Source organism: Apiospora kogelbergensis (genome assembly GCF_038363985.1).
Source record: "Apiospora kogelbergensis strain CBS 113332 chromosome Unknown utg000005l_segment0_segment0, whole genome shotgun sequence".
Classification (NCBI taxonomy): Eukaryota; Fungi; Ascomycota; class Sordariomycetes; order Amphisphaeriales; family Apiosporaceae; genus Apiospora; species Apiospora kogelbergensis.
Window position 1 is genome coordinate 2,483,861 of NW_027117422.1, and position 17,468 is coordinate 2,501,328.

General features: G+C 54.4%; 6 protein-coding genes across 6 annotated transcripts; 3 read left to right on the forward strand and 3 right to left on the reverse strand.

Moving 5' to 3' along the window:
- Positions 1–88: 88 nt before the first annotated feature.
- On the reverse strand, positions 89–582 carry PG998_007401 (uncharacterized protein; the record flags this gene model as incomplete). Its single annotated transcript, XM_066874217.1, has 2 exons — positions 89–373; positions 427–582. 2 exons carry the CDS (start codon positions 580–582, stop codon positions 89–91), a joined length of 441 nt encoding a protein of 146 aa, XP_066730162.1.
- A 313-nt stretch (positions 583–895) lies between these two features.
- Positions 896–4,543, forward strand: PG998_007402 (putative ECM16- DEAH-box RNA helicase; the record flags this gene model as incomplete). The annotated part of the gene is made up of 1 exon (XM_066874218.1): positions 896–4,543. One exon carries the CDS (start codon positions 896–898, stop codon positions 4,541–4,543), a length of 3,648 nt encoding a protein of 1,215 aa, XP_066730163.1.
- A 443-nt stretch (positions 4,544–4,986) lies between these two features.
- On the reverse strand, positions 4,987–6,033 carry PG998_007403 (uncharacterized protein; the record flags this gene model as incomplete). Its single annotated transcript, XM_066874219.1, has 2 exons — positions 4,987–5,541; positions 5,605–6,033. The coding sequence occupies 2 exons, from the start codon at positions 6,031–6,033 to the stop codon at positions 4,987–4,989; spliced, it is 984 nt and encodes a 327-aa protein (XP_066730164.1).
- Positions 6,034–6,556: 523 nt separating this feature from the next.
- On the forward strand, positions 6,557–7,431 carry PG998_007404 (kinase phosphorylation protein; the record flags this gene model as incomplete). Its single annotated transcript, XM_066874220.1, has 3 exons — positions 6,557–6,685; positions 6,723–6,921; positions 6,974–7,431. 3 exons carry the CDS (start codon positions 6,557–6,559, stop codon positions 7,429–7,431), a joined length of 786 nt encoding a protein of 261 aa, XP_066730165.1.
- Positions 7,432–8,228: 797 nt separating this feature from the next.
- PG998_007405 (HATPase domain-containing protein) lies at positions 8,229–13,564 on the forward strand (the record flags this gene model as incomplete). Its single annotated transcript, XM_066874221.1, has 3 exons — positions 8,229–11,252; positions 11,304–12,586; positions 12,628–13,564. 3 exons carry the CDS (start codon positions 8,229–8,231, stop codon positions 13,562–13,564), a joined length of 5,244 nt encoding a protein of 1,747 aa, XP_066730166.1.
- A 222-nt stretch (positions 13,565–13,786) lies between these two features.
- PG998_007406 (uncharacterized protein) lies at positions 13,787–15,405 on the reverse strand (the record flags this gene model as incomplete). The annotated part of the gene is made up of 4 exons (XM_066874222.1): positions 13,787–14,947; positions 15,114–15,194; positions 15,264–15,301; positions 15,360–15,405. 4 exons carry the CDS (start codon positions 15,403–15,405, stop codon positions 13,787–13,789), a joined length of 1,326 nt encoding a protein of 441 aa, XP_066730167.1.
- Positions 15,406–17,468: the final 2,063 nt, after the last annotated feature.

Below are 17,468 nucleotides of genomic sequence, written 5' to 3' on the forward strand. Positions count from 1 at the left end.
ACATTAAGCGTAGGGCGCCCGTTGGGTTGGGAACGGTCCATGCCGGTATCGATCATCCTCTGGCCGAGTTTCATATCCGATGCTATCATCAAAGAACCTTCTGAATAAGCTCGATAAGGTCAAAGAACGACTCTCGATTCGGCGTGGGCTTTTGGAGCCCAAGGCCTACGAGCAATGTTCTGCCCTCCTCCGAGTTTTTACGTGCTATGTGACTTGCGATTTGAGCAGCGTAGAGCTGCCCAGATGATTCACGCTCCTCGCCTCCACCACCCAATAGTGTCCTCGGAGTAAGGTGGGCTAAGGGCAGTAAGCTGGGATTTGGAAGTGGCATCTCGGCGGCAGCAGGCGAAGGTGCCAGAAGTGGGACTTGGATCTACCGAATATTTAGCCAGGCTCGTAGGGAGAGGGCAGTGGGTTGCTATTTACCCATTGCGATAGCCTGCCCTCTTGAGACAAAGTGACCATGATCTTGTCTGAGAAATGCATGACCATAGCTTCGGTTTCGACCCCGTCAATGAGACCATTTGCCTGCTTAGAAGGTGCCGGGAAGGCCTCATCCTTCATCTGGGAAACATCCGCCATATTCGCTGAAAAGGGCTCTGTTGCAGTGGGTAGGGGAGAACGGTGAGTCGACCTTGTAGAGCTTCGCCAGTGCTGGTACTGACAGCCTGCCTTATGCTATACTGTCTGTAGTGGGGCAAGTACAGCGGACCCCGCGCTAAGCTATCGGCAAGTGGGCCGCGGATTTCTGCCACTTGGGTCCGCCAAAATTTCATGTCCAGCAATTAGAGTGATCGATCTCATGGGCGATGCACTGAGATTCAGCATCTGACAGTACGGAAATGCTAGGCGATACGAATTGATACCGCCGTTGTTCTTCGCCCTCTTTACTTATATGGCGACCCTTTTCAACACACAGAAAGTGAGGTGCTTGATACGCTCATTCGAACACAATGCCGCCAAAAAGTTTGTTCCTCGGCAGAGGAAGCATAAAGTCCTGGCACGCCAAAAGGCTTCCAATGAAGCGGAGGCCGAAGACTCAAACCAGTTGGAATTGACAAAAGACTCCAAGCAGGAGTTGGAGATCAGGAAAGAGCAGCTCCGTAAGGAGTTACAGGGCGAAGGGCCCAAAATCAGCGGCAAGAAGGCCAAGCGTCTAGAGAAGTACATCGAGACCAAGATCAGGAAAGATGAAAACCGGGCTTTGCTCGCCAAGCTGGCCGAGAATAAAATCGACACCAGTCTTTTCTCAAGCAGTCGTAATCTGGGTCAGAAGGTCGAGACAAAGAAGCAACTTCTGCAGCGCGCATTGAGAGAGCACGCTGCCGGCATCGCTGATCATGGCGACGAGCTGTTTGAAGAGCGCCCACCTGTGTCAGAGGATGATGCTGGAAATGCTCTGCGAAAACACATACCGGGAGGTTTCGGCCAGAAAGAACAGCAGCTAAGCGAGCAACAGATCTCGGAGACTGTCGCAGCTCAGCCAGCTGCAGGGTCTGGTCTGAAGCGGCCCCTTGAAATGGACGACGACGGCCGTCCAGTCATCAAAAAGCGTCAGAAACGAGGTGGTGTGAAGTCCAAGATCACTGCTGCTGCTGCTGCACCGAAGATTGCCCACCCTGAACCGATCGATGATGGGGATTCTGATTCAGGTTCTGACTCTGACTCTGACGAATGGAAGGGTTTCAGCTCGGAGAATGAGCCAGAAGATCAAGAGGACGACATGGAAGAGGATTCGAGCAGTGAAGGCGACGAGGAAACCGAGTCATCCGCCGACGAGAACGATGAGGAAAGCGATGAGGATGCGGGGCCTGATACGAAAGAAAGGTCCTCTGCCTTCAAAGCTTGGGCACACCAGCAGCGAAATGAGGCAATGGGGTACACGCCGGTGGAGCCAACTGCTATGCTTCTTGATATACCGAAGCCAGCGAATTTCGAGGCCCGTCCATTGGAACAAGATCCTTTACCCCTTGAACTCCAGCCCACGACGAACATCACAAGAAAGGCCTTTGCCGTCCCAGTCACCCGGCGGGACGAAATCCAAGAGGCGAGATTGAAACTGCCAGTCGTGGCCGAGGAACAGAAGATCATGGAGGCTATTCACAATAACAACGTTGTCGTCATCTGCGGAGCTACTGGCTCTGGAAAGACAACACAAGTGCCGCAGTTCCTCTTCGAGGCAGGGTATGGCTCGCCCGATTCGCCTACCCCTGGCTTGATAGGGGTCACTCAACCGAGAAAGGTTGCGGCTGTGAGTATGGCAAAGCGCGTAGGTCAAGAGTTGGGCAACCACGCCCATAAAGTGGCGTATCAGATTCGATTCGAGGGTACTGCAGACGATAAAACGGCTGTGAAATTCATGACCGATGGTGTTCTACTCCGAGAAGTGTCCAACGACGTTTCGCTGAAGAAATACTCGGCCGTTATCATCGACGAGGCGCATGAGAGAAGTGTCAATACAGACATTCTCATTGGAATGCTCAGTCGTGTTGTAAAGCTGCGAGAGGAGATGGCGGCAGAAGATAAGAGTACCAAGCCGCTTAAACTTATCATCATGTCTGCAACTTTGCGCATAGATGATTTGACCAAGAACCCGGTGCTATTTCCAACGCCTCCACCTGTGCTTGATGTCGAAGGGCGACAATTCCCGGTGACGACACATTTCGCCCGCCAGACACGCCACGACTACGTGGAAGAAGCATACAAAAAGATCCTCAGAGGGCATCGCAAATTACCTCCAGGAGGCTTCCTTGTTTTCTTGACTGGCCATGATGAGATTTCACGTCTGAGCAAGCTGTTGAAGGCTTCATCGACCGGCCTGAATCCTGCAGCGTACCCCAAGGTTCGCATTTCCGCCAAGGACGCGCCTTTGGAAGTGGAGGATATCGAGTTTGGTGACACCAACGACGCTACCCAGGATGATTATGACGAGGTGGAAATGGTTGACGATGATGGAAACGAAGAAGACGATGACGCTGAATTCGATATTCCGGATCAGGAGGGTGGCACTGGGCCACTAAAGATGCACGTACTACCACTATACTCGCTTCTTCCGACTAAGGAACAGATGAAAGTGTTTGATCCGCCGCCAGAAGGGTCACGGCAGATCATTCTGGCAACCAACGTGGCCGAGACCAGTTTGACTATTCCCGGTATCCAATACGTCTTTGATTGTGGCCGGTCGAAAGAGCGGAAGTTCGACAAGGCAAACGGGGTCCAGAGCTATGAGATTAGTTGGATCAGCAAAGCGAGCGCTAACCAACGGGCTGGACGTGCCGGAAGAACTGGACCGGGTCATTGTTATCGACTTTACTCTTCCGCAGTCTACGAAAGGGACTTTAGAGAATTTGCGGACCCCGAACTCCTCAGAATGCCGATAGAGGGCGTGGTTCTTCAACTTAAAGCAATGAGGTTGCAACATGTTGTCAACTTCCCATTCCCTACGCCACCTGAGCGGGAGAGTCTTGCAAAGGCCGAGAAGCTTCTGAAGTACCTCTCTGCCATTACTGCAGAGGGACAGGCAACTGATATAGGAACCACAATGGCACGTTTCCCGCTGCCGCCCCGTTTTGCTCGAATTTTACTCATCGGGCACCTTCACGAGTGTATGCCTTACACTATTGCCCTGGTTGCTGGACTCTCGGTAGCAGATATTTTCATACCTGAGACCCAGGCAATACCAGCCCTCCCCGAGCAAGAAGAGGGCACGTACCGTACGAACGATGACGTGATAGCCGAAACAGAGCAGCAACAGAAACGGAAACAGTTCAACGAAGTCCACAGGAATTTCCGTTCGCTGGACGACGCATCTGACGCAATCAAATTGCTCCAGGCGGTGGGAGAGTTTGCCCACGACCCTACAGAGGAGTGGTGTCAAAACCACTTCGCCAGATTCAAGGGGTTGAATGAGTCCATGAAGCTGCGCCGACAGATCACGAATCTTCTGCAAAAGGACATTCCTGCTTTCGCCAATCTCACTTTCCAGGAGAAACTGGATCGGCCTAGCGCCAAGCAAATCGCAGCTCTGAAGCAAATGGTGGCGGCTGGCTTCATTGACCAAGTCGCGATTCGTGGCGACATAGCACCTGTGCCCCCAGAGTTGCAGAGACGACCTACGCGTGCTATCGACGTGCCATACCTCCCGCTACACCCTCTTGATACCCAAGAAGACGCAGACAAATTGGTCTACATCCACCCCTCGTCTTCCCTGGCACATCATAGTACCCAAGAACTGCCAGAATATATAGTGTACTCACATCTCCAGCGGCAAGCCCCGTCTGTTGATGGGATGAAGAGACCTAAGACTAGGATGTTGGCGCTGACGAACGTTACGGGTGCCCAGCTCGCAGCCTTGGCTAAGGGAACTCCGCTCATCACTTACGGCAAACCCATCAAAGAGATCAAGACTAACGACCCGTTGGTCAGAGAGATCTGGGCCGTGCCATATCTGAGGGCCGAGGGAACCGGTGGCCAGGGTTGGCCTCTGCCGGTCAAGAAGATTACGCAAAGAAAGGTTCCTGGAAAAGGATGGGTAGCTGAATAGTATGTAATCAAGTAGACTGGATAGTATAAACTGCAGATTAAGTGGCAGAAACACCGTCGCCAACTTCATGTCTACTACGCAATGGGACTGTCATTCGCCAACAAACACATCCTTTGAGTACGATGGTGAAAAATCTTTGTGCATTTATGAGTCTCATTGATGAATGTCTATCGAACCCGTATAAACGGTCTGGGGTATCAAAATTCATGTCCTCGCCAACCAGTAACGCCAGTAAACGTGCAGTTGCCTTTTTCTGCTTATTCCCACCACGCAACCCCGGCCGCAGCGACAGTCTTCGAATATGATGGGGTAGCTGGTAGGTTCTGCTTACCAGGGTGAGGTTTCGCGTTCTTCTTTTTCTTTACTTTCCGACGTGTACCTTGATCGGTCGCTTTCGATTCTTCGTTACCTTCAAGCATAGACTGGCCCACCGACTCGCCTTTCTATGATGCAGTCGGCGTGGCTCCAGTCTTGCTCTTCTTGCGCCTCGACTTAGAAAGACCGCTAGTGGGCGTCTTGGGTGTCTTATCGCCCGAGCCCGCCTTGCCGTCCTTGCCGGGCTTGTCACCGGGTGCGGAGGCGGGGCTCTTGTTGGTGCTGCTTTCGGCGGCGGGAGGGATGGTGAGGGGGTTAAGAACGGGGGGCTGGAGCTTCTCCTTGCGGCCTGTCGAGGACAGGTGGAAGTCTCCGGGCTTGCCCGTTATGGGGTTTTCATCCATGTACTCGCCGCCGAACCGCATGTGGATGGCCCAGGTCTGGTCGGCGAGCTGCGGTGCCAGAGTCGTCGACTGGCTCGACTTCTTCGTCGCCGTCTCGCCCAGCCCCTTGCTCGCCTGGCTCTCAGGCATCGGGGTCGCCTCCTTGGACGCCAGGTTCTGCGGCTCGCGGGCCTGGGTGACGGCGGGCGGTAGGCGGTACTCGTGACCGGTGGCCGGGGACCAGGTGGTGGCTTCGTCGGCTGCCGGAAAGCATTTGCTCAAGTAGGAGGAGATAGTCGTCTGTCAGGAAATGGGATATTAGTATATTGTAGCTGGCATGGGCGGGCTATGGGGCATAATTACCATCCGAAACGTTAGGATGTCGGCCAGAGTAGGCGCCATGATGATGTTGTCGCCCACCACATAGTAGGTCGCATGTATCTCTACCATATCATCCTGGCCGGATTGCTTGCGGCGTGTTTGTTTGCGAATGACCCAGACACCCGTACCGTAGCCAGGACCCGTGACAGCGGGCTGTTCAGCGACCATGAACTCTAGGCCCGACATGGTCTTAAGCCGGCCTTCCAGGGCTTCACGGGACTCGACGTACTGGACCATGGTGGCATTGAATTGGGCCTGCTGGAATAACACTGCATTGTTGCATGTCTTGTCATAAAAGGGAGAGTTGGCGAAATACCATAACACGGTGTTAGAGTGGATGCCGCCCATCTGCATCACCAGATTCGAGTCTCTCCATTGTATCTCGTCCAAGGCGAGACCGTTGAGCGACATTGTGAAGCAAAAGACGGCGCACCGCTGTTCGTGGAGTTTTGGGTTTCGTTGGGAAGAAATGCCAATGCCCAAAGGGACCCGGACTCTGGGAAGGCCTGGAGATGGCAAGACAAGAAAAGAATACAGATCTTGAAGCCGTGCTGGAAGCCGCCGGGCCTGGAACTTGATAGGCCTAGTTCAGCACCTGCATCTTTCAGTTTGGGTGACGTGGGGTGCGTCTTTGTCACTGTGGGCTTTGTTATAGTGCAGCTAAACCTTGCAAACGCGCCCTGGCTGGTAAGCTAGCGCGCTCTAAGCACCTGTCCCCACAGCGTCAGTCTGGTCAGCCCGTCTGTACTGAGAGAAATGTGACAGCTTTCAAGCTTGCAGCACAACCATCCACCAGATCACAGCCACTTGATCATCGACGAACAACCCTACACGACTGCATCTCGAATCCCTCTACGTCACTGCGGCCAGCCGTTCTCCTCAGACTGCGGTTTGGATACATCTACAGACAACAAGCGTAGGGAAAAGCGCGACAATGGATCTCGTTTCGAGCATTCGAAAGTCGGGGTCGCGCGGTGGTGTCAACTTCAGCTGGGACGAAGTCGCAAGTTCCTCGCATCGCGAAAACTACCTTTGGGCACAGTCTGAAAGCCCCGGTTGGGCGGTGGCAGAAAGGGAAAGACTTGAACTGGTATGCCAAGAACGACGGGACCGGCGCACCCACAGACGAGACGGAGGAGGAGAGGGCAGAACGAGAACGCCGCGAAGAGATCAAGAAAGTCAAGGAAGCAGAGGAAGATGCCATTGCCAAGGCTCTGGGCCTTCCCCCGCCCGTGCGCTCTCAGAGCGGCGCCAACTCCGTCGAGATAGCCAAGCCTCGCCTGGGGCCAGAGGAGGAGAGTACGGCGACGACGCAGGTGGACAGTGCTGCCGAACCGCGGTCTTCACACAGAAGACACAGAGACCCAGACAGACATCATCGGAGGAGGCACAGAAGCCACAGCCACAGCCGGGAAAGGGAGCATGATCGAAGACGCCACAGATCGCCAAGAGACCGAGGAGGACGTCCACGCGATGAACGCAACGAACGCGTTAGACGAGATGGTGGCGATTCGAGGAGAACAGCAGACCGGGGCGGCGATCGAGAGCGGGATGGTCATCACTCGAGGAGCAAGAGGCCGGAAGAGAGTCGTAAGGGCGCTTACGATGACGATCGCGCGAGGCGTGGGAGAGGTAATGGGCGTGATAGATCGTCCAGCCCCAAGGACGTCCCGAGGCACGGTGAAGCAAGGAGAAGGCCCAGGTCTCGAAGCCCGCGGCCGCGGCAAAGGAGTAGAAGTCCTGCTCGTCATGCGCGGTGAGTTCGAGCGTCTACGTATAATCATGACTGCGAGGGAACAGCGACCCTGAATTCAACTCGTTTCTACCCTATGCTCCGCTGAACGAATTGCACAAATTACTTTCACAGTGCTCGTAGGCAGTCTAAGTGATTCCTCGAAACAAGTCAACTTCATGTCCGTCAGAAACATCCTCTGTACAGATAGGCCCACCGGAGTTAGTGGAGTTTAGGGGCAGTCTTCATGGGCTGGAACTTTGAGCCCCTCGCCCCCCCAGGCGGGAACCCTGTAAGCTGGGGTGACTCGGGAAGCCAATTGGTTGCTTTGAGCGTGTCAACATCAGCAATGCGCCTGCCTGCAGGAGGCAAAGTCGAGTTGAGCTGATGATCAATCGCATCCATCATCAGGTACAGACAGACCTGTCACTGTACATAAACACTACTAACTCTCTGGTGGCTTTGTTGACCCAAAATACCACCTTGGGTTTTGCGTTGTTTTCCCAAGATTCCCGCATGTGAAAAGCACTTCAATTTTGAGCTTTGTTATTTTCCACAGCATTCTGCACCAGTTCTTGCATACCCAAGTACAGTACAAGTACCTTGCCTGCCCGGCTGTCTGTCTTACACACTTCGCTTCCGCCCTCCCGTGTCTCAGCCCTTCGCCCTTCATCAACCAGAACTCACTTTGATGCAATCCACTCTGCCATGATACAACCGCAGGCCTGACTTTTGTGAGACCTAGTTGTTTACTCTCGCCAACATCTAGTCAACAGCCGTTCCGCGCCAAATCCTTACACCGAACTCACCGACTCGCCTACACCAGAAAGCATAGCAGGTACCGAGGGTCGCGAACCGACTTCGATACGCTACGATGGATTATGGGAGGCTGCGGGCAGCTGCCCTTAACCACGGCGAGGACGAAGAGGCCGTTACGGTCGATACTCGTGCCCTAATCGACAAGGTCCTCGCCCGCTACTCGGGAGAATGGACGACGCTACGAGAGCTTGTCCAGAACGCTGCCGATGCACAGGCGACAACAGTCAAAGTCAAGTGGGAGACACTTCCCTCAACCTCGGTAGCTTTACCAACCACACCAGACCGATCCGAGCTGTTGAAACATGTAATACAACACCATACACTGCGGCGCTTGGTCGTCTCCAATGATGGCCAGCCCTTCACCAAGACGGACTGGGGACGGTTGAAGAGAATCGCCGAGGGCAACCCGGACGAGACCAAGATCGGCGCTTTCGGTGTCGGTTTCTACAGCGTCTTTGCCGATTGCGAGGATCCCTTCGTCAGCTCGGGAAGCGAGGCTATGGCATTCTACTGGAAAGGAAACGCTCTTTTCACGAGGAAGCTTATGTTGTCCGACGAGCAGAAGAGCAATGATACAGCATTTGTGCTGGATTACAGAAACACCACTACTCCTCTTCCGAATTTGCTGTCTGTCAGTCAGTTCCTGGCCACCAGTCTGACATTCGTGTCACTGCAAAAGATCGAATTCTGGATTGATGATTACGAAATTCTATCACTCCGTAAAGTGACTAGTCCCAGTGCATCGGTGGCTCTTTCGCGCGATGTTGATCCTACGACAAAAGATCGCCTGATGAAGATCAGCCAGGTTGACCGTAACAGTGCTCAAATTGACGCGGCGTATATGAGTGCAATAGGCTGGAAGCCGCAAGCGGCAGCTACGAAGACGAGCGAAACTTACGGTATGAGTAGTTCGGAAATGCCGTCACTCAGGAGTTTCTTTTCCAGATTGACTTCAAATACCACTATTTCTTCAAAGGCGTCAAAGGCCGCCAAGGAGGAGAAGGCGGCCCAAGAGGCTATTGCAGAAGACATCACAGCCATTTCGACTTCTACCATCTTCCTGAAGGTGACCACAGCAGCCATCAAGACGTCCGTGACGGCAGCCTTCTCAGCAGAGCTCGAGCGTGCTACTAAGAAGCCCCCACCGAAAGTCGCCAAACTTGCCATCCTGACATCTTCGTACGATGAAACGGCAGCCTCGGAGAGCACAAAAGGCTCGGGTGCCATGTCAAAAGCCACTGATGTATTCGCTTCTGTACTGCCAAGCAAGAAACCCGGCGGCCGCATCTTCATCGGCTTCCCAACAACTCAGACCACTGGCGCCGGCATGCATATATCTGCCCCTTCCGTGATACCGACTGTTGAACGTGAAGCTATTGACCTCAATGCACGCTGGGTTCGGAGCTGGAATATTGAAATGCTACGTGCTGCCGGTATCATGACACGACTGGCATTCGCCCATGAAATGGAAGAACTCGAACGGAAATTGCAGCGCTTGGTGGAAACGCCAGGAGGCAAAGTCGGCCCCAAAGAAGTTGCTCGTTGCATGCCAGAAGCCCTGCATATTCTGAATTCATTCACATTTGGCGACTCGACTCCCAGCGGGCAAGTTTCGCAAATCATCGAGGAGGCTTTCTGGATGTGTTATAAGAAGCCTTACATCGAGATCTACAGCACCCGAGGTGTACGCCCAACTACACAAGTCCGCATTGGCTCCGAAGAGCTAAGTAAATTTGTTGGTGGCATCCCGGTAATTCCACCAGAGCTGAAAGACCTCGGGTTTGTCAAGAAAGTAACGGACTTTTCGCTGCTGTCTCGTATCACAGTCGATGATGTGCGGCGCGAGCTGTCCGAATATCCGATGAACAGAGACCAGCTCATTGCTTTTATACATTGGGCTTGTAAGACTGCCGTCCAGGGCGAGTTGGACCCAGCAGACAAAGACCGCCTGTTCGATGCTGCTATCGCTACTGTAAGCCAGGATGGCAGCGAACAGGGAGGTATCATTACACTGGGCACCATCAGGAACTATCTTAGCCCCAACAAAATACCAGCCGGGCTACCTATCCCCCCGACAACGATCCCTTTTGAGTTCACCAGCAAATGCAATTCAAACGAGCTGCAAGCGCTGGGTTGGGAGTCCCTCGAGATCGTCCCTTGGCTTCGATTTTTATTGGAAAGCGGGTCTAGCAGGCCAGATAATCTCAATCTCACCAAGTCGGCGCCCTTCGCAGTACACATTCTGACGGTGCTGTCCAAGAGCTGGGAGAATCTTAGTCAAGGGTCCAGAGGCACTGTGGTGATGTTGCTCCAAGCCCATACAGTGATGCCAACGAAGCTTGGGATGAAGAAACCAACCGACTCCTATTTCCCATCCGTCAAGCTCTTCGACGATTTACCTACCATTCAGGGCTGTCACGGCCTGAAAGATAAATTCTTGAACGCCCTTGGTGTGCGGAAGACGGTAGATCTGGACACCATCTTCAAGCGCCTCTTGGACCCGTCTACGGATGAAGGGTCTGGGCAACCGAAATGGAGCCACGTCGAACTGATCAAGTACCTTGCCTCTGTGCAAGCTGACATACCCAATAATGACCTGAAGAAGTTGAGGGAGTCTCGAATTTGCCCTGCTGAAGCGGGACCCTCTGGGCTGGAGACGAGTAAGGGAACCACACAGCTCTACAGAGTTTCCGAGTTGTTTGAGCCCAAGGCAGCTCTTCGACCTCTCAATGTTAGAGTTCTTCAGTGGCCCGGGTCCAATGCTGGCTACCGCCCTGGCTCTGTAGAGGGGAGATTCTTGACGGCTCTTGGATTACGGCCACATCCTTCTGTACCGGAACTTGTGGAAATGATGTCTTCATCAGACCAAGCCCTGCGTGAGAGTTCTATGGACTACTTTATTACATCACATGTCAGCAATGGTTATCACACCTTCGATATCTCATCAACCCCTAAGGCCTTTCTTCCTTTGGAGGGCAAAACATCGCAGTTGGTATCTCCAAGGGGCTGCTACACGAACGCAGCGGCTTCCATCCTGGGCTTTAACATACTGAAGAAGGAGTTGCACATTCATGCAAATGTGAGTTGTCCCCGGTCTCTAATTTTGAATATCTGAGCTAACTGGTGGCAGAAATTTGGTGTTGCCGCAAATCCACCCATTATGGAATGTGTCGGGCGTTTGATCAGCAATCCACCACAAAGCCAGACAGCTGCTATTCCCTTCTTTGAATACTTCGCATCCCGTCAAACCGATCTTCCGGGGCCACCCGTAGCCAAGCTGAGAGACGCCGCCATTGTCCCGGTAATCCGCAAGAAGATATCTTCTGCAGCACCGCCATCGGAGAAGCCCACCAGTACCGTTTCTCATATCAGTCCCAGCAACTGCTTCTTGGGCACCTCGACCACATACGGCGAAATCTTTGACTTCGTTGACTTCGGTCAGCAGGCAAACATGTTCTTGTTTAGTTGCGGGGCCAAGAACGAACCAACAAAGCTTGAGATTGCCCAGTTGGCGGCAACAGAGCCTGCTCGTCTACTCAGTGTTTTCCAAAGCTCGGAGAAATACTTAAACCTCCTCAGGTCTTTGGCGGAGGATTACCCTGTACTGAAAAGAGACAAGGACCTATGGAGGAAGATGAAGGCGTCTCGGTTCTTATTGGCCTCGAAGGAAATCAGCACACCGAAGGAGAAATTGGTTGATGTTGACGAGGAAGAAGCCCCGATTAAGCAATACCAGCTCGCGGCTCCAAGTGAGATTGTCATCTTGGATGACTACATTGGGTACCGCCTGTTCAAAGATCGCCTTATTTGCGCCCCGGAGGAGGATTCACTGGAGGCGTTCTACACAGCGCTGGGCTCTCAGCCCCTGGGCAGTCTTGTGTCTGAAGACTTGAAGGTTGGGGCACACAACGAGAAGCAAGAAGGTGCCGTGTGGCTGCGGAAACACGTCCTTGAGCGATCCAAGATCTTCATCCACGAGTATTCGAAATACACCCGCGACCCGATCAAGCATGATGCCAAGTGGCTGGAGAAGAACCTTACGGTGGCAGTTGTGCGCTCAGTGGCCCTCCGCCGAACACTCCGGGGCACTGGCCAAACTCATACAGAGGATCGGTCTGCTGCGAGCGCCAGAACAGCCAATGGATGGGTACTATATGTCGCTTCTAAATCGTCCCGCCCAGACATGTACCAAGTTGGTCAAGCTATATGCCAGCTTATCTTGAACAGACCGTCTCAACAAGCATACACCTTCTTCGAGCCATTCCTGAAGTTGGATCTTCTCGATCTCCGATCTCGTGGCTACAACGTCGACCGTATCTTGCGAGCCAAGGCGGCCGAAGCAAGAATAGCCGAGGAAGAGAGGCGGCAAGCCTTGGAGGCCGAACAAGCAGCTATTCGGGAGCGCGAACAACAGTTCCAGCAGCAGAACCAGGCAACTATGGCAACCGCTGCAGCCCGAGAAAGAAACAGAACGCCGCCTCCGCAGATGCCTGGTGCTTTCGGCTCGCCAGATTCACCTCCCCTGAAACTGCTGTGACGCAGAACAGGAAGAGCAGGGGTCTCTTTTCCAACCTTTCTAAGCGTTTTGGATTTGATGATTCCGCCGGCAAAGACGAGCATCTCCAGAGCTTCTTGGACCCGCCTCAAGCACCAGAGTCATCCAAGACGCCCGTGCAAGGACCCCAGCCTAACAAGAGCCATGGTGATAACGGGAAGGTGACCAATCCCGCCGTCATTCAGCAGAATCTCCTCAACGCTGTCAAGGCGACAAGAGGTCACAACTCATCCAGCCTCTTTGCGCCACCTAGTACGACCGAGGTCAAGGAACAAGCCACATACTGTGATAGCACACCGTTACAGAATCTGGACTTCGCCGCCGAGGCTTCCAACTCAATGCGCGTCTTTGTCTCCAAGGGGCTGTCTGTGGACCTCGGCCAGTTCCTTTCCACCAACCACAGCCACATCAACTCTTTCGCCTATCTCCTGCGCGAGGTGGGCGGGGTGTATTCTATTCCGGCCACGGCCCTCCACATCTTTTACGACGAATCCGGTGGAACCATTGCATTCAATTCATCGGGTAGCATCTTCTGCAATCTGCGCTTCTTTGTCCAGTTGCACGCTGCGAGCTACAGCAACCCACAACAGAAGGCCGAGGCGGCTGTTTGGTGGTGGGTTGTCATTGCGCATGAGTTGGCACACAACATCATTCAGCTGCACAATGCAGACCACAGTTACTATACCGAGAGCTTCATCCAGCAGTATTTCCCCAAGATGATGGTGAAGGCTGGCGAGTTGATGGGGAGCGCAGGTGGCCGAGCGTTGCCTGGGCCTCCGGCTGGGGCCTCTGCTACTGGGCAGGCCGGCGCTCCGCCTCCCTATGCGGAGCACTAGTTGTGAATTTTCTCGCATAGACAGAAATGTTATACAGGCTATCGTAGAGGCGCAACATTGTAGAACCAGTATTGGGCGCATTGGGAGAAGGCGTCTGGTATTTCATGATAGAGACTTGCATTGTATAGCGTTAATTTGACTTTCTAACTGCACCCTACGTCCTTGACAATTCGTCTAATTATGTCTATTTTCTGTCTATCATTGTCCGCTTAGACGTACTTTCTAGCTGTGATCCCCATTGCTGGTCGTGTTGGAATCCTCAGCCTCTGCATCGACTGCAGACGTGGCGAATGACTTGGGTGTCCCCTTGGTCAAGTTCGCCGTCATGAAGGGGCTGTGGCTGAGCTTGTCCCAGTCGTGCAACATGTACGAGTTCATCTCGCTCAGGCGCACCTCCTCGCCGGCGCGTGGCCGCATCTCAGCCTCGTACTCGTTTATGACGTCGCTCAGCGGCCGGTCCCCCTGGGCGGCGAGGAGCCGGACGAGGTGGCCGGCGTCGTCGATAGCGTGGTTGAGGCCCTGGCCGCGGTGGTAGGTCATGGGATGGGCCGCGTCGCCCACGAGCGTGATGCGGCCGCCACGGTTGTCCCACCGGTGGTCGGGCATGCTCGGGTCCCAGTTGCCGTTGGGCGTGTAGTAGACCGTCTCGAGGTCGTCGGGCATCCACTCGTAGGCGCTGCGCATGGGGTCGGCGAAGGCCCGGCTCATGGCCTTGGCCTGGGCCAGCCGCTCGCGCGGGCCCATCTTCCGGGCCGCCTCGGCGTCTTGCTCAGCGGGCGTCGTCCGCCACGAGATGTAGAAGGCGAAGCGCCACGTCTCGGGCCGCGACTCGGCGTCCTCGGCGGCCCCCATGTCCAGCGCCGCCAGCATGCCCATCATGCCGTCCGGGTGCACGACCAGGTTCACCAGCGGGTGCGTCCGGCGCAGGTACAGGGCCTGCTCGCGTGTGAAGCTGCAGTTGATGAAGGTGGCGGCGAGCGACAGGCGGTGCAGCTTGGCGCGCTCGGGCCCCAGCAGCAGCGCGCGCGCGCGGCTGTTGCTACTGTCGGCGCCGAGGAGCAGGCGGCCGGTGGCGGTGGTGCCGTCGGCGAAGTGGGCTGTGACGTTGCGGTCGGCGTCGGTGTCCGGGCTGTCGTAGGTGACATCGACGAGCTTCTTGCCCCAGGCCACGTCGATGTCCTCGGCCATGAAGCCCCGGAAGCGCGAGCGCAACAGGCGGTAGAAGTTGTTGAGCGGGACGTGGCGGACGATCTCGCCCGTCTTGCCGTTGATGACGGGGCAGGCGTCGACCTCCTTGGTGGGCGTGTTGGGGTCGGTCTGGGTCTCGATGATGCGAGACCACTTCTCCTCGCCGATTAGAGAAGCGAGAATGGGGTGCGACCACTGGTCCGGATGTCAGTTCTTGGTGGTTTTGTATGTGTGTGGTTTGCGTCCATGAATGTTCTGGCAAGAGCTGAACACGGCCCATGGCTTGTAGGGGTGCATTGGCAGGCAAAGAGCAAAGCAGGCACGTGGGCGCTGAGCCACAACTGCCGGAAGTCCGACTTACATGGCACCCAATAGCCCAGTCTCGGGCATTGCGAGGCTTGGCGTTGGGATCTTGTTCAAAGACCTTGTAAGGGATGTTGGCCTATGTTGTGCCCAGGTCAGTCGCGATGCAGACAACGACTTGATAAGATATCGTGTCGGGGAGGCCTACCTTTTTCAGTCCATGGGCGACGGCAAGGCCACTGCTGCCTTGTTCACGCGAAGTCAGAGTACGGTCAAGCAACGGCGGAGTTTCTTTCACACTTACCGGCGCCGATAATCAGGACGGGCAGCTCGGATTGCGGCCGTTCCATTTCGACGGGGGTTACGGGAAGAGGCAAGGAGGGCCAAGTACGCTGGCGTATGTATGTATGTATGTATGTATGTACGTATGTGCGCGACAGGGCTAGAAAAGGGGTAGTTTGTCGTTGTCGAGGGCAGAAGACAGCAATCCAAGACAAGCCACAAAGGAAATAAAAATTGAAGCTATGGCATCACACCGTGAATACACCGGGGCGGGGGTGCCTTGTCTACTCCATCGTTGCCGAGCCCAGCCGTTGGCAAATGGAGATGGAGTAGGTGGAGGGACTTGGTGCTAGCAATAGGGTCGTGAGGATGCACATGTCTTTAGCGGGCCACGTCCGTCCCATGGCGATAACAAGCTGGCCAAGGTGTACGTGGGAGGAAGACGGCTTCGTCTCCAAATGGGCCGGCCCAGAAGACAGCTCCCGCGCCCTGCTCCGCCCGCGAGCTATGTCGGCCACTAGTAAGTGGATGGACGGGGGTCCCTGCATTCTTGTTCGTGCAAATGGCTGGAGCGCAAAAGCAACAAACGCGGTGCTCTGCAACGTCGACGTCCCAGGGGACATGAAGCCATCGTCAAGTGTCCAAGAGTACCGAGTGGTTCGCCGTGGACAGAAGCATCAAAGCCGCCTAGCCTTTGCCTGGTTGGTTGGTCTCGAATCACCAGACATGGCGTTTTTTCTTACTGGCCTGCGCCTCGGGCATTTTAATTCGCGAATAGAAACCACTGGATGGCTTGGTGCATGGTTGGCAACACGAGCCGCCGTGCGAGCCTCGCCGACGAAATGACATCACAACGCCATGATACGATACGACGTAAAGGCTATAAGCAGTCCTGCTTCGGTGAGTATTTCTGTGGCTGCGGCTGCCTCTGGAAGGCTGTGTGTGTATACCAGTGCCAGTCAGGAATTGGAAGTATCATGTGAAGGGGTACTTTCGGCATATTGGGGGCCGGAACACTCTTTGGCGTGGGGGACAAGGGTTTCAGAGTTAGACAGATATCCTCCACGCCTCTCCCGGCTGGGAATCGTCGTATGTCGTCCTTGTCTTCGGTAGCAACAAGTCGATGCCTGGTTGCTACTGCTGTGCCACGTTGCAGGGTGGGCATTCTTACGGAGCAGACAGGATGACGAGCGTGCGCCCTGGACTTGGTCTGGATAGAGTCGATCCGATTCGGGTCGCAAGCCGCAACCGAAATTTAGGCAGGCAGGGACGAAAGTGAAGATCCCCCGATTAGCTGGCTATGTCGCTACGCTGCATTTCTTGTTCAGCGCGGGAGAGTCTGCCTCGGGTCTCAAGGATGTAGGATGCACAACGTGAGGTGCTAAAATAAGTACAGAATGATTCATAGTGAACGTGTCCCAGCTCAGATTCTGCTCAGAGGAGGTGTGTCCAAACCCGTGCAGCAGTGGGGGTTGTATTGATTGGTAGTTACATCCCTATACCGAATTGTATATTGCGAGCAGCCGCAGCTCATTTCGATTCTTCAAGCCGCTTGCACACAAAGTCGGGGTTCCTGGGAAATACTTTGCCGAAGTGCTCATGTTCGGAGCCGACGCCGGCGCAAGGTACATTCTGCATGCAACGAGTCACACGGCGTGCATGCAGTGCCAACCTTTGCCATTGGCCTTGACGTGTATTCTAGAGAACGAGCATGCTGATTTGTCATGGTACGGATACGTCCACCTCGGATCGACATTATCAGAATCACCTAGAATTCGCGCGTCGGAAACAATTGAGTAGTACGAACACGAGCATGCACATCGCAATGGCAAGACGTTTTACGGGGTTGCCTGGAGTAGAAGCCTGCCGGAAAGCCGACCGTATAGAGCCGTATCGCGAGGTCGTAGTAATACAGTAAAAGAAATGATAAAAGGTGGATGGATGAGGAAAACCAAGGAAGCAAGTGGTAGGTCGGACGTCAACCGAGGCTGTAGAGTTGAAACCGCGACGAGCTGATGGGCAGCAGCGTTGTTCGTGTCGCCGTAACACGAGCTGGACAAAGAACTTGTTTCACGGCGCCACAACCCCCTCTCGCAGCAACAGGCTCGGATCTTGGATGATGAGATCTGAT